The 16,745-nt window shown below is 46.6% G+C and overlaps 1 protein-coding gene across 1 annotated transcript in view; it reads right to left on the reverse strand.

The window, feature by feature from the left end:
- LOC115893636 (alpha-tectorin-like) overlaps positions 1–15,246 on the reverse strand; it is a 37,706-nt gene extending 22,460 nt beyond the window's left edge. The window contains 6 exon segments of the mRNA XM_030918644.1: positions 1,134–1,704; positions 8,752–9,164; positions 14,356–14,481; positions 14,484–14,520; positions 14,865–15,002; positions 15,094–15,246. Coding sequence (XP_030774504.1) covers positions 1,134–1,704; positions 8,752–9,164; positions 14,356–14,481; positions 14,484–14,520; positions 14,865–15,002; positions 15,094–15,246 — 1,438 coding nt within the window.
- Positions 15,247–16,745: the final 1,499 nt, after the last annotated feature.

Raw genomic sequence — 16,745 nt, forward strand, 5'->3', positions numbered from 1 at the left:
ACCAGAATAAGAGAGAGAAAAGAAAGAGAAATGTAGAGGATGGGAAAGTAGTGACACTAGAAAATATCTATCTGTAGCCATTGTAACATTTGAGTTAGATAATTTGGATGTTCTTGGCTTATATAAGGATAAAGAGAAGCCATATTCAATCTCAACCTGAATCCAAATATGGATGCTCTGGTCATAAGAGAGGCTGGTCAGTCACACAGCAAGAATACAGTTGCTTGTATTGTAGTTTGACCAAAACTCTTAAGAATTGAATCTGATACATGATGGTTTACGTGACTCCAACTTATACTGATAGGAAGAATTCTCCCTCTAGCCTTGGAACTTAAAGAAACCTTTACATCTTCTCACCTCTCTAGTACTCTCAAATGCATGGATTACAATTTTCTATTTACTCATATGGAGAAAACCAAGGACTAAGAAGGAAACGAAATCCATTTGTTTTTAAACTGTGTATAACTAGCAAAAGAAATAAATATTTAAGTGGGATACAAGGAAAAAATAATGAGACAACTAAATGGTACAAAATGCTTAATCCAAAAGTGTAATTCAAAAGAGCCAGGATTTCCCTCAAAGTTGGGGCTTTTCCTAACCACTTCTAACATTTAAGAAAAAGGGCTTCTTTACTCATATGCTGTACTGCTCATCTGCAGCAGCAGCAGGGCAAAAACCCTAAAGGGTCTAACAGTGGAGAAGAAAGTGCCAAGGAACAATTGCTGCAGGTTCCATGTGGGAGGTGAGCTGTTTTCCCAAGGGCTAGTTTTGATGACCCAGGCCCACAGCTGCATTAACTCAATAGCCTAAAAAGTAGCCACCTCCCCCTCTGGACACCCCACCTCCTCACTCAACTCTGGAGCTGCCATCCCCTGCTATGGGACTTCCTGCCATGCCTTCCATGTTTACAGACCAGGTATGTTCATCAATGGGTTCTTGTTTCCTGGCTGTGGTATTAGGTGGGGGCAAAAGTAAAGATCCTTTCAAAATTCGTTCTTTGTAATTTGTGCAATTTCAACCTCCCCTTCATTCTTGGGTCACAAGTCTTAACAAGGACATTGGAGGAGCCCCCAAAGCCTATCCCTGCCCCCTACACAAGAGAGACCTGTCATGGGGATGGGATGCCAGCTTACCACACCCAGTCTGGGTTCGCCAGTCTCCAATTGGAATGCCAAGGGCTTGGCACACAAGAGCGTAGGCCTGGATGGCTTGGCAGAGGAGCGTGCCATTGTCCCTCACACTGCACAGGTCATACACGCAGCTATGCACAAAAGCAGTGGGGTCCACGACAGTGCCACACTCCCACAGGGGCCCATCTGTCTTGTTGAGGAAGCCGCAGTAGTCAGAGCCAAAGTAGAGGACTTCAGTGGCAGCGTCACATTGGGTGCAGTTGTCCACGCAGCCAGAGTCGCACTTCCAGTCCGCGTGGTACACACGCCAGCTCTCTCCCAGATCCAGGACAGACATGGCCGGCCTGCCATCCGGGCGGAGGAAGTCATCCAGTGGGTTTTTATTATAGTTTCCACAGAGTCCACAGGTGGAGTTTATATAGGAGCCTGGGATGGAAATGGAGGCGTAGTGCTGGCCATCAAAAGTCACTAAGAGCCCAAAATCTGTTTCCACGGCAGTAGACATGCCACTCTGGTAGATTTTCACTGTCCCCAAGTCTAAGGTGACGGGCAAAGAAGTCACTAGGTCATTAACCTGCCAACAACAGTAATAGTGAAAGGCAGGTGAGCAGGCGCCCGGGCACTGGGTTCCAGCAGAGATCAGGAAAGGAAGGCAAAGCAACTCAATACTCCAGAAAGAATGGCCACCTAAATGGTCCAGGCTCCAGTGGGCTTCCCTCTGGTTAAGACAAAGGCCCGGGGGAAAATGGAGAGAGCTGCTTGTGGGCCAGCCCAAGCACTGTGTATATGGGCTGTGGTTGCTGTGGCATACCGAGTGCTGCTACAGACTCCTCTGGGGACTGTCTGGTTGTCAACCTTTCCTGGCTGGCTCTTGGCTAGCTTCAAATCTTTTCTTCAAAGACCTGTCACCTCCCTTTTCCTCTGCATTCCTCTAAATATCCATTCTTTAAGTCTCAGCTTAAGTCATGCATTTCCCAGGACCCCCTTCCTGCCTTTAGTCCTCCCGACCCCACTCTCAGCTCGAGTGTGCGCTGGGTCCACTGCTGGACACCATTTAGCTTTGAGCCTGTCCTGATGTAGTCTTCTCCAAGTGTTGTACTCTGTAACTTCCTTGTATCAGAACTACGTCATGTAACCATTCAACAACACATTTAAACACCTGCTAGGTACCAAGCACTATGTCAGGAACTGAGATGTAAAGGGTTAAAAAACATAATTGCCCCTGCCCCTCAAGGAGCCCTCAGTCTACTGAAGAAGAGGGACGTGCATCGATACTTACAGCACACTCTTTAACTGTGAGTCGATAGAGGATACAATGGGAAAGCAGTAAATGAACGTTGAATCCAGCGTAGGGGAATCACGTAAAGTTTTTAGAGGCAGTTAAGTCTAACCTGGGTCTTTAAAGATAAACAGAAGTGGCCAAAGGAAGAGTCGGGGAAGGGTAGAGAAATCCAAGACAAGAGAGCAGAGGCAGGAGGGTGAGGAACAGCTGGTGGGGTTGGGGGGCAGACACTGAGGTGTTACTGGACTACAGAGGGAAGAGATGGCTGAAAATGAGGCTGGAGGTACAGGCAAGGTCCATTCATTCTACAAGTATGTATTTAGGCCTTTCTGTGTACCTACTACTGTTCTAAGAATTGGGGATTAGCAGCAAGTGAAATGAACAAAAATTTCTGCCTCATGGAACTTATATTTTAGCTAGGGAGACCAACAACAAGCAAAATAAATGAGTAAAACGTTTATGTCAGATGAGTGTTAATGCAGAAAAATAAAGAGCAGGAAATACTTTTAAAAAAAAGTGCTAAGGCACACATGTTTATTGCGGCACTATTCACAATAGCGAAGACTTGGAACCAACCCAAATGTCCATCAGTGACAGACTGGATTAAGAAGATGTGGCACATATACACCATGGAATACTATGCAGCCATAAAAAAGGATGAGTTTGTGTCCTTTGTAGGGACATGGATGCAGCTGGAAACCATCATTCTCAGCAAACTATTGCAAGAACAGAAAACCAAACACTGCATGTTCTCACTCATAGGTGGCAATTGAACAATGAGAACACTTGGGACACAGAAAGGGGATCATCACACACTGGGGCCTGTTGTGGGGTGAGGGGAGGGGGGAGGGATAGCATTAGGAGATATACCTAATATAAATGATGAGTTAATGGGTGCAGCACACCAACATGGCACATGTATACATATGTAACAAACCTGCATGTTGTACACATGTACCCTAGAACATAAAGTATAATAAAATAAATAAATAAATAAATAAATAAATAGTGCTAAGGAAAAGGGTTTCTAATTTTAAATAGGGTGGTTAGGTAAGACCTCCTTGGGAAGGAGACATCTGAGATAAGGAAGCAAGCCATGTGGTTATCTGGGGTGAGACTGGCTCTTGAGGAGGGAACAGCAGCCCTAGGTTGGGAGCATACCTGGGTGCTCCTAGGATTACAAGGGGTGTAGGGGACAGTGTGGCTGGAGAGAGACAGCAGGAGAGGGCAGCAACAGATGACGTCAGAGTGAGAAGAGCAGCCAGAACAAGCAGGGCCTGTCGGCCATTGTAAAGACTTTGGCTTTGGCTCTGAGCAAGATGGACAGCCCAGGGAGTGTTTAAAGCAAAGGGTCGGCATGATCTGACTTCTGCTTTAAAAGAATCGCTCTGGCTTCTGTGCTGAGAACAGATCTTGGAGGGCCTTTTAAGCCAATGTTAAAAACAAAACAAAGTTGGATATCTATTCTGTAGGGAGAGCCCCTGAAGGCTCTTAAGCAAGGGAATGACATCATCAGATTTGTGTTTTAGAAAGCCCCTTCTGGCTAGCATGAAGAACTTATTGAAGGAAGTTGAGATTAGAAACAGAGAAGCCAGACAGGCAACTGCTGCAGGAGTCCAGGGAGGTGAGGATGAGAGCCTAAACTAGCTGCAGACATGAGAGGGAGGGATGAGCTTATAGAACACACACAGCTGGATGTGGTGGTTTTGCAATGGGGCATGAGAAATGAGGGAAGAATCAAGAGTGAGCCCCAGGCATCCAGTATGGGTGAGTAAGTGGCTTGATAAGCTTCAAAGAGAGAGTTAATTTTCTTTTTCACCACTTACCATGCCTAGCACCTATAGACACTCATGCTCATGGGCTAGGATGGAATGACTTGTCTTAGAACAGCCCTCAGTGGGCTTGACTCTAAGTGCACATAAACTTTCCAGGGTGTCCTGGACCCACACTGATTTCTGGCACATGAGAAAAACAAGGGTCTTACCTGTCATCATTGTAGCTACTTTCTGAGTTGTCTGGGAGATGAGATGGTGGTTTGAGTATCCCTTCCAACATTTACCATGGCAGATGCCACATGCATCTCTCTGTCTCTATGGATTAGTAGTTGGTCCTCACCAAAATCACCCTTAATGGTCCATTCACTACAATGTAGGCTTTTGCTAGAATGTACTTCAAAACTCTTCCAGCCTCTACCAATTACCCAAAGCTGCTAGCACTTTTTTTTTTTTTTTTTGAGATACGGTCTTGCTCTGTCTCCCAGGCTGGAGTACAGTGGCACAAACATGGCTCACTGCAGCCTCAACCTCCCTGGCTCCAGTGATTCTCCCACCTCAGCCTCCTGAGTAGCTATATATATATATATATATTTTTTTTTTTTCTTTTTTTTTTTTGGAGAGACAGGCTTTCGCCATGCTGCCCAGGCTGGTCTTGAACTCCTGAGCTCAAGCAATCTGCCCTCCTTGGCCTCCCAAAGTGGTGGGATTATAGGTGTGAGCCACTGTGCCCAGACTGCTACCACATTTTTAGGTATTTATTACAGTAGCACCCCCACTCCTGGTACCAATCTTCTGTTTTAATCTGTTGGGCTGCTAGAACAAAATACCACAAACTGGGTAGCTTATAAACAACTGAAATTTATTTCTCACAGTTCTGGAGGCTGGGAAGTCTAAGGTCAGGGGGCTAGCAGATTCATTGTCTGTCGAGAGCCCACTTTCTGGTTCATAAATGGTACCTTCCAGCTGTGTTCGCATGTGGTGAAAGAAGAAATGAGCTCCCTCTGGCCTCCTAAGAGCACTAATCCCATTCATAAGGGCTCCACCCTCATGACCTAATCACCTCCTCAAGATCCCACCTCCTTATACCATCGCCTTAGGAGTTAGAATTTCAATGTATCAATTTTGAGGGGACACAGATATTTAGATCATAGCAATGGAGGAAGGAAATAAGAAATAAGCTTGAGAAATAAACCATCCTGCAGAGAACTAGAAGTAGAAAGAAAAACCAAGGACTTGATTAATTTATTCTTATCTCCTAGGTAGAGGGTTAGCCAAATCTTACTAGCTGACCTTGCCTACAATATGGTTTTTCCTACTGTAAGAGAAAAGGGAGAGAAGAGCCACATTTTGGGAAGGTCAGCTAGTAAGAGTGCTGAACACTTATCCATTGTTCTGTGCTGGTAAGTGGAAGGGGAAATCTTCCCCAATGTTGGTATAATTATGAATGTCAAATACAATCAACTGCTGAGTGGGCTCCTCTGCTCTTACTTAAGGTCCTGCTAACAAGGGGCACAGTCTTATTGTGTCCCAAAGCAGAAGCCATGGGGTAGGCTGGCTCTGGATATTTCTACAGTCCCCCCACCATCACAACCCCCAGGACCCCAGTTTCCCTGCCTCTGTTCTTGTCACACTCAGGCTAACCTGACACCTGGGTGACTGTCGGTGTCAGCAATGTTCCAGTTCATACCTTTTTTTTCTGGCATAAGTGTTCATTTATTGCACCCCCTTTCACTCTCACTATAGAGTCATTGTCCTTGTGTCCCACAGTGCTTAGAGCAGGAGATCCCAGAGAACTCTTGTCCCCAGGTGTAATTCCTTGCTTCATTCCTCTGACCCTGTCCTCAACCTATGGTTAGCAGACAGCTGATAAGCCTCGCCTGTTTGCTTGCTTTTCTTCTGCCTGCGTTCTGGCCATTTCCCTCTTCCACAGTACTTCTCCCAGGATGTAGGTGGGGGCAGGTGGAGGAGAGAGAAGTGCAGTCACAGAGACATAGGTCTTGGAACTGAAAGAAAGTTCCATGGGAATGGTCATAGGGAGCCAGCATGCACCGAGCACGTACTGTGTGCCAGACTTTGTACTGACATTGCCCTGTGGCTATTCTATTTAATTCTCATAACAGTCTTAGGAGGTCCTTATCATTTTCTCCTTTTACAGATGAGGAAATTGAGGATCGGGGCTGGTGTGACTTGCAAGTGACAAAGCCTGACTCCTCCTAGTCGAGCTCCAAAGCCAGGTTCTCTCCACTTCTCTCTGCTGCCTGTATACCAGTGCTGAGGAGAGGCCGCCAGGGCCAGCTACAGCCCAGGAGCCCTACCTCCTAGAGGGCCCTGTCTCACAGACAAAGAAAACGGAGCTCAAACAGGCCACTCAGCTGGCGGTGGTGGCGTAGGGATTTGAACAGGTCCAGCCCCAGAGCTCAAGCTGCTCATCGCCATGGGCTGCTTGGCCTTGGTTCCCTTTTTACTGGAGCACCCTAAACTACTCGTGTTCATGTGGGGAAGAAAGATGAGAACTGATATTAGCTAGAAGGAGATGCTTCTTCTAGATGGATTTTTACTTATGCTGGCTTTCTTTGGTCCCACTGGTATATCTAATCCTAAACTGTTTATTTTGTTATTTGAGAACAGTTCAATGGGGGAAAATCCATGTAGAGAACTCAGCTCCTAATCCCAGCGTATGAAGACAGTGCTGGAGGAGGGGGTCTGTGTTTTGGAAGAACAGATCTTAGTGGTCATTTCTAGCCTGGCACAGCGTGGCTGAAGAAGTCAGCTGCTCCCAGCATCTCAGGCTCCTTCCTGCTTCCCAGCCCTCTCCCTGCCTGTCCCCACATCACCCTGGGTCAGGACTCTGCCATCCACCAAGCCACTCTCCCCAGCAGGGCAGGTGTATTCAGAGACGCTTGGAAACCATTTGGCAAAAGGAAAAGGAAGCCATTGTTAGCTTGCAGTTGGAGTCACATAACCTTTTCTTTCTGCAACATTTACATTCACATCCACATCTCCCTGTCGCTACAGAAAATTGAGGAATCCATGCCCTATGCTTGGACGATGGAATAGAGCCACACAAAATTAGCAGAGCTGTTGGGCCTGAAAGAAATGACGGTGTCCCTTTCCTTCTAAAAAAAAAAATCTGACTGAGAATGAAAAAGAATTGTAATCAAAATACAAAATAGGAATAAAGCATGAAGCTTTATTTTTCAACTACTGATATCATACACATCATCCCCAAATACAGGAAAGTGGAGGGAAGCTAGTGAAAAATTTTTCTAGCTTGAAATGCCAGCATCTATCTACAAGGATAAGTATAGTGCTCAACAGCACAATATAAATTTAAAAGGGAAAATCTCCAAACTTCTGTATCTGAACTCTTAGCCTTGATTTGATATACAGAGTTGTCCCTAGAGAGACTAACCAAATAGCAAGCACAGTGGCATTTCAACCACAGTAATAGCTCACTTTCCTCATTATGAGACTGATAAACTGCACAGACCTGGGAAAGGCAGAGCCAGAAAGAGTGGAATTAGTTCCCTGGCCCTGCCTTTTGTTGGACGTGCTACATCAATTAAAACTACAACACATTAAAAAAAAAAAAAAAGAAATCCCTGCATTGGCATCAGTTCTGGTTTGTAATCTCTGTAATGACCTCCATGCACGGGGATTAAGGATTGCATGGGGTTGCAGCAATCAACCCCTTGTGGTCTTGGTTATTACAGCTTGAATAAATACACAGTTGCAACAAGGTCTTGATTAACATTATGAAAATTGGGGCCTGCACAAATTGAGTAATTGCTAGTAGCTCTTTGCTTTCTCTTTTTTGTTGATGTCCCTGCTTGAAATCCAGGTGGACAGTGACAGGAATTATTTGCATATGCTAAACTGGCCAGGAGAGACCCATGTTCTTTGCTGTTATTCTAGGTGGGAATTGGGGACTCTATTCAAGGGGTGTCTGGGCAGAGCTTTCATGGGACTTTCCCAGCCAAGCCTCACTAAGGAAGTCACCAAAGCCAATCCAGGTGCCTGCACAGGTGGTGTCTCTGGAGACATCAATCGATTTGGAGGTTTCTCTGAAAATGAAGCAGCAGCTCTTGAGCAAACAGAATTGGGGCTGAGGTGGGGTAAGGATTGTTAATCAAAGGCTGTAGTGAATTGGGGGTTTGTACTGCGTTTGCACCATCCACAGGGCATGGCTATGTGGCTACAATTATTGCAAGCCAGCACCATGAGAAACTTATCTCTTTCCAGTTTTTCTGAGCTGTGCATGTGTGTGTGTGTATGTGTGAGTGTGTGTGTCTACCAGTGTTTATGAGGGAACTAGGAATATAAATGTACTCTAAGTTTAAAAGCAGATAGACATGTTGAGGAGAGAGCTTAGGATAGCTCTTGTACACATAAAATTTGGCCCAGTAAAGTATTTTACAAGCTATTTGCAAGGCAGGGGGAGCTGTGCATCTCTTTGGCACTGTAGAGAGACAAACAGCAGAACCAGTAGATGTGGGGAAGTCTTCCCTAGGCTGAAGAATCTCCAGCTTCTCCATTTCCCCGTGAAGGACAGAGAGGGTCTCACCTTGACTTTTCCGTAGCTTCCTTTGGGGATGAGAATCTTGTAGCCATTCACCTCCACTGAGAGCTCCTTCACCCAGGAGACGGCTGAACCCCCGCGGTGTTCATTCTTGGCCTCCACACTGAAGAAAGGGAGGCTGGAAGTCTGCAAACACTGTCGGGCCAGCAAGTAGGCACAGGAGCCTTGGAAGTGGAAGAGGAAGCCATCAAAAGTGTGGTAGTGTGGCTCCCCAAACACCACACACGTGCTGGTTTCCACAGCGCTGCAGTAGAAGAATTTGCCTTTGGGTTCGCACACCTCGTAGGGGCTACAAGAAGCTTCCTGGCAGTAGATCTCATTGTTGAAATCCAGACAGCGGCACTTGATGGTGCAGTTCAAGTCGTCCCAAAACACCTCCCCTCGCCGAAGGAACTGTCCTGGGGAATAATGACATTACAGCCAACATTTACTGAGCGTTTACTCTGTGTGCCAGGCATTGGGCTAAAAGCTTTACTTCCATCATACCATTTAATCCACGTAAGAACCTGTTAGGGAGGTATGGTCGCCCTCATTTGACAAATGAGGAAACTGAGGCTTAAGAGAAGTTGAGTAATTCATCCAGGATCACTCAGCAACTCCGTGGTAAAGCCAGGATTCCAAGTGGAGTCTGTCTGAATCCAGTCTAAGCTCTTGGTATTATTATCTCCATGGCTGGTGAGCAAACTCACATTCAAGGAAACCACATTATCATTAATCCACGGAAAAGGGTATGACACTTGGAAGTCATTTCCTGCCTTTTCTTCCGAAAGAAGAGCCAGTTTACCCAGGTTACTCAGCAACACTCATTGTTTGTTTGCTCATTTGTTCATTCATTTAACAGACATTTGTTGGGGGCCCAGTATGTGCTGGAAAAGGTCAATAGCACTAATCAGGAGTCAGATGTATGAGTATAAATCCCAAGCTCCCTGGGAAGATTCTGGAAAGCGCTGACCACTTTCTTGGCATGTTTAAAGGCTCATGAATCCTGCAGATGCTGCTTAGGCAGGATTTACACCTACACAAATTGTCTTCTTTCCCACTCTAGGGCCCTGTCCAAGTCCAGGACTCCTCTCTGTCTATGTACTGGACAGATCTTCTTGACAAATTCTAGGTCAGGAAGAGAATGAGGAAAGGGGAGGGGAATGGTTTGAAGGGATGTGATAATTTTAAAAACACTTTTGTCTTTGGTAGAAGTATACTCTTTAAAATCATTTCCATAAATAAATGACCTCCCCACCAAAAAACTTCGAAATTTTCTGGTTGCTAACATCAACCTTTAATTGAAATAGAAAGATTTCTGGGCTGGGAGCTATGATCTAGTCCTTGCTGGGGGGTTGGGGTCAAGAGAACTGGGCAGCAGTTACAAATCTGCTATCAATTTCCAAGACTACTCACTCAACTTCCACCTGTCTGTTTTCCTAACCTGTAAAATGTGGATACTGCTATTTCTCATCCTTGTCTCACAGGGAACAGTGATGCTATAAAAAAGTTGACACAGGTTGATAGAAGTAGAAGCACTTGTAAAATAAGAGTGTCTGAAAAGGCAAGTATCAAAGACACAGCATTAAGAAATGTAAATAACATCTCGAGTTTTTATAAAACTGACTATGGAGTGAATAGCACAAGGCTGCAAGGTTAACCCCAGTCGGGGGTGCGGGTGCATCGGTAACAGTCTTGGCTCTATCTGCCCAACAGGAACAATGACGTTTCAACAGGCAATTCTATTTTATACCTGTTGAGAATAGGGTTGAAAAATGAGAGAATAGATTTAGTCACATTCCCAATAGGTCATGTGCATCAGCCCTGAAAACAGGTCCTCAATCCTCAGCACTCCTTGGCACCAGTTCAGCGCTGTATGTATTGTGACAGCTTCCACTCAGCATCATTTCCAGGCCCTGCTTTTTCAGGCTTTCAATAAACGAGAGGAAAATGCCTTTGAATAGAGGGGGTTTGGACCAAAAGGTAGACTCTTTGAGATAATTTTGTTTGTGGAATGATGATATAATAAACCAGCTCTATGGAACACTTCCCCTGCTATACCCCAGGCCAAATCCCAATCTCATTAGATTGATATATGTCCAGAGGCACATAAAAATGCATAGCAGTCTATATAAAGATATTGAATTCGTCCTGGATATGAAACCCAAACCTATAACTCAGGAGGAAAAGAATGAAGTCAAAGTGGAGACAGTGTACACAGCTGGCATCTGACCAACTCCACAGCTCTGCAAGCCAATGTTTTCTATTATCACAGCATTTCATTCCCAGGACTCAGGTAAGAGGCTGTCACTGGGCACTCATGTTGTATGGCCATAGCCAGTCATCTCTGTGATGCCTGGACAAAGGAAAGAGGTATTTGGGTAAGAGTCTGCAACTTCTCAGGCCCTTGGTCCAGGCTGTACAAGGGAGGGACAGAATGTGGTATTGAGTTGGTATCTCTCACAGACCTTAAGTGATGCTGTATTTATACTCTGTAGGGGAGGAGGGTACAATCTCAAATCCTAATGAACTCTGGAACTAGATTATTTCCTATCCAGTTAATACCAGCTTAGCTGCAAAACATTTATTTGTTATTTTGAACATGGGGGATTTTACAGAGTCCACAGAGGCAAGAGCCTAGGCAGGCCATCTTCACACATGACCTACCTTAGAGCAGAGGCACTAATCACAGCACAGGGAATGGGCAGAGGGCACAGGTGTGTCAGACTGTGTGAATGTGGCTTTTCTGTATATTAAACACATTGAGCCCAGGTGCAGTGGCTCACACCTTTAATCCCAGTGCTTTGGAAGGCTGAGATGGGATGATGGCTTGAGGCCAGGAGTTCAAGACCAGCCTGGGCAACATGCTGAGACCCTGTCTCTACAAAAAATAAAAAATTAGCTAAGCATGGTGGTGGTTCCTGCAGTCCCAGCTACTCAGGAGACTGAGGTGGGAGGATCACTTGAGCCCAGGTGTTTGGAGTTCAAAGTTACAGTGAGCTATGATCATGACACTGTTCTCTAGCCAGCCTGGGTGACAGAGAGAGACCCTGTCTCCTAAACAAACAATAACAACAACAACAAATTGAAGCTGAGCCAAGAAAGAACCCTGAGACCTCCCAGGGCTGTCAAGACAAGCAGCAGTCCAAGTTTCTATCTGAGGGGGTAAGGGCACCTCCTCATTCCTATCCAAAACTTCCTTAGAGGTCTGGAAACATTTCCCATGGTCTTCCTTTGTGTTTCCACAGTACCCTAAACACCTGTCTATCATAATATGTCTTATGCTGTGTCATCATTGTTCCCATGGCTCTGTCTCCTCTACCATAGTAATGTCATGGGCAGCTAGAGCAGCTTTATCTCCAGCACCTCACAGAGTGGCTGGCATTTCAATGGAGCTCTTAAAATGTTTTTCAGAAAGATGCAATGGCTTGCTGAATGGCTGGATGACTTGATGGATGGGTTGGTGGATGGGTAAGTAGGTGGATGGGTGGGTAGGTGGATGGATGGGTGGGTGAATGGGTGGATGGATGAATGGATGGATGGGTGAATGGGTGGGTGGGTAGATGGATGGATGGGTGGGTGGATGGGTGGGTGGATAGGTGGATGGATGGGTGGGTGAGTGGGTGGGTGGGTAGGTGGATAGATGGGTGGGGGGTAGGTGGATGGAAGGGTGGGTGAATGGGTGGGGTGGGTAGGTGGATGGATGGGTGGGTGAAATGGGGGGTGGTAGGTGGATGGATGGGTGGGTGGGTAGGTGGATGGATAACTGGATGGGTGGGTGAATGGATGGGTGGGTGCATGGGTGGGTGGGTGAATGGGTGGGTGGGTGGCTAGGTGGATGGATGGACGGGTGAATGGGCGGGTGGGTAGGTGGATGGATGGGTGGGTGAATGGGTGGATGGATGAATGGATGGATGGGTAGGTGGATGAGTGGGTGAATGGGTGGATGGATAAATGGATGGGTGGGTGGGTGGGTAGGTGGATGGATGGATGGTGGGTAGGTGGATGGATGGGTGGGTGAATGGGTGGATGGGTAGGTGAATGGGTGGGTGGGTGGGTAGGTGGATGGATGGGTGGGTGGGTAGGTGGATGGATGGGTGGGTGAATGGGTGGGTGGGTAGGTGGATGGATGGATTGGTCGGTAGGTGATGGAGGGTGGGTGAATGGGTGGATGGGTAGGTGAATGGGTGGGTGGGTGGGTAGGTGGATGGATGGGTGGGTGAATGGGTGGGTGGGTAGGTGGATGGATGGGTGGGTGGGTAGGTGGATGGATGGGTGGGTGAATGGGTGGAGATGGGTAGGTGAATGGGTGGGTGGGTGGGTAGGTGGATGGATGGGTAGGTGAATGGGTGGGTGGGTAGGTGGATAGATGGGTGGGTGGGTAGGTGGATGGATGGGTGGGTGGGTAGGTGGATGGATGGGTGGGTGAATGGGTGGGTGGGGTAGGTGGATGGATGGGTGGGTGAATGGGTGGATGGATAAATGGATGGGTGGGTGAATGGGTGGGTGGTAGGTGGATGGATGGGTGGGTGGGTAGGTGAATGGATAAATGGATGGGTGGGTGAATGGGTGGGTGGGTAGGTGGATGGATGGGTGGGTGAATGGGTGGAGGATGAATGGATGGATAGGTAGGTGGATGAGTGGGTGAATGGGTGGATGGATAAATGAATGGGTGGGTGGATGGGTGGGTGGGTAGTAGATGGATGGATGGGTGGGTGATGGGTGGGTGGGTAGATGATGGATGGGTGGGTGGATGGACTAATGAACAGAGGCATTATTTCTTGCTTCTAATTTCTGTAGCTTCTACTCCTGGAAGTAGAAATTTTATCAGAAATTCTGTTTTCTAAATATTTTTGGACACATAAAAGCAGGAATTCATAAACCAGGATGTTTCTCTGAAAGTGCACGGCGAGTTTGCACATATAAAGGGGTTCGATAGTTCAGAAAAGGCTCCAAACTTTAGGTACCCAATGTGAAGGACATCCATCCAGGTTCAACTACAGCTTGTTTCACAGAGACCTCAAGTCAGCTTTGATTCTCCTCAAATTCCTGCACGTTTGCTGATGCTGGGAGATTTTAGAAGTTACCGTAAAGACTTACACTACTTTTTGTTTCTTTTTTTTCTAATCATTCTAGGAAGACTGATTTACCCTCATAGGAACTTGGCAATACTCCAACTGCACCCACTCCTGTGGATCTACAAAGTGCAGATGGCAGAGTGAGAATAAGGATGAGAAGAAAAACGTAAATGGCAGGGGGAGGAAATGGCAACAACAACAACGAAAATAATGTTAAACAGGAGGGTTCCCTTCTGTCCCTCTGGCTGAGAAATCACTCAAGATCCTAGTCCATTTCGGAGTTGTTCAGAACTGAGAGCCGTGTGCACACCCCAGAAAAGGACTTCCAAAGCTGCGAGGTAGCAAATGCAGGGTTTTAGCTCCTGATGTGATGACTGTGCATGCTAAAATTACCTTGATCTCCATTACCCCAGCTGAGAGATGTCAAAAGAGTAAGGCTTCGGGAATGAGTCCGCCCCCATGGCTTAAAAGCTTGCCTGTCAATCTACCCTAAACAAACCCTGCCTTGCCATAGACAGAGGAAAAGCTTTACCCCTGGAGGTGCAGCCATTGGCTGGGTCAATTTCCTTTCCGTCAACTTTAAATGCCCAGCGGCCTGGAACATTGACGTTTGTGGTCTCCTGGATATTCACGATCTCGGGCGTTCTTGACCCCGGAGGCTGAAGAAATTAGTGAGGTTTCCACCATTAAATCCTGCCTGCAGCACAAAAGGAAGACAAGAATTTTTGAGTACAAAAATCCCCCATGGGTTAACTGGCCCTACTGTCTTATTTTTAGAACCCAGCACCTCTAAAATCAAGAGCCCTCTTTTCCTGGAGTCATTGGGGCCAGCATTCCAGGTGAGAAAGGACTGCCTAGTTTATTTCATAGCCGAATCAGGGTGCCAAACATGGGCAGGACTAGCCTCACAGTCAACCTGCAAGATCAGACGTGCGTCTCTAGTTAAAAGCTGGTGGCAGGATTCCCTCCAGAATGCTGAGCCACAGAAGCAGAGAGTGCAGTGACGGAAACACGCGGGGGATGAAGTGGAGAGTCACCTACCTGTGCCATCACTCCACCAAGACCCGTCAGGGGGTCACCGCCACTAGCCGTCCCTGTGGTCCAGTTGATCTCGTAATAATTGAAGAGGGTGAACGTGTAGGAGCCATCAGACACCAGGACGGCCTGGAAGGTGTTCACCTACAGGATGGGAATGCGCAGTCTCATGACTTGCACTCCCCAGGAGGTCCTGCCCCAGGGAGGTCCTCCCCTCACCCTGCGCCCTCCCTACCCACAGACAGCTCAGAGCTGCTCTGCAGCCAGGCCCTCCAGCTCTGACTCCTCTCTGAATTTGTTCTCGCCTCCAGTAGGAAAAGCAAGACGTGTGGGATTGTGCATCTAAAAGAGAAATTGCCTCAGATAAACCCAGAGTCTGACTCAGCATCCGCTTACATCTCTGACTTCTACCAGACAGAAAATTCAGAGGCCCGGCTAAGCGTGTGATAATGTGAAAGCACCTATAGATGGCAGCATGAGAATAAACTACAGAAAAGACTCGGCTGGGGACCAGGATGAAAGCACCCATTCCCCTTGCAGAGTGGGTTGGAAGAGGGAGCAGATACCAGTCCCTGTGATTAAAGTGGCCATGTGGATTGTGCTCTCTCCCTTCCCAGAAAACAACATTAATCTTGATGAGATGTCTCCCTTTTTAAAAATGAAAGTGAGAAAGTGATTTTTAAAAAGCACTTTGTGGAGAGAAATTACTCCTCTAATTGAGCATTTGTACATCACTTTATTTCTGCAAAATCGTCAACATTCATCTGTACCCCAGACCAATGCTAAGATCGTATTGGCCCACGCATATCTTATAGCTAAGAAAACTAGGCACTCTGGGAAATGAGTTACTGGAAATTTCACAGTGACCCAGCAACAGAAAACGGGATTTGCGCCAGATTCCCAGTCCATCTCTCAGAGCACTGCCATTCCATGCTGTCTTCATTTTAAACTTTTTAGGATAGAGATGTTATTTAAATTCATATGAAACTTGTAAACGGTTTTCAGAAATAAACTGTAGCAAACCCTGTCCTTTATATTTTCCGCTTGCTAATCCTTACCCCTTGTCACATGTTTTCAAAAAATTTAATAGAAATAGAGTTAAAAGGAGAGGCTGCATTGACCTTTTTCTATTCAAACCTAGCACTTTTCCCTGCTGCCTGACACTGTCCCGGTTAACAATTTGTCCAATGCAGAGGAAGACACAAATCCTTATCCTGTGTAATCAAACTGGGGTAGAGGATCTTGGAAGCCCCAAATCTCCCCATTCTAGATGATCCCAGAAAGGGAGGCAGGCTACGAGTAAGAAGAGCCCTTTTTGTACAGAACTTTTCTTCCCACGCTCTGTGCTGGCCACAGCTGATGGCGTTTGTGATAGACTTGCTCAGGTATATGCCTTCAGTCTCTGGCCCCATTCGACAGAAGAGGAAAGTGGGACACAGATGAGTGAGCAGTAGGTTCAAGATTGCTGTAAGGTCACCAGCAGGCTCTTTGTCAAGGGATAGGTGCGAAGTCAAGGTCACACAAGGACTAAAGCTACAGCCTCCTTCAGACCAGATTCTCCTTCAGAAGGGAATTCCTTCTCCCACAGCGAAGCTGGAAATATCTGGTCCAAGCAGGTCTCAAGAGCAATCCATTTCCAACCCCTGCAGCCACCTCTAAACCAACCAGCCGTCCCAGTGACGCCCCACAGGCTGACCGCCACCAGCACGCACCTCACACATTCCTACACTACACAATTCTTCAACATTCATTCTAAGACTCTTCTGGATAAAAAAACCCTTTTTTGCTTCTGAGGACTTCAGCCATACCCGGAGGAGGCAGCTGAAGAAAGAAGAGTCTGGGATTTGGAGTTGGAGAACTTTGGTTTGAACCCCTGCTGTGTCTCCT

The sequence above is a fragment of the Rhinopithecus roxellana genome, chromosome 15, assembly GCF_007565055.1.
Source record: "Rhinopithecus roxellana isolate Shanxi Qingling chromosome 15, ASM756505v1, whole genome shotgun sequence".
Classification (NCBI taxonomy): Eukaryota; Metazoa; Chordata; class Mammalia; order Primates; family Cercopithecidae; genus Rhinopithecus; species Rhinopithecus roxellana.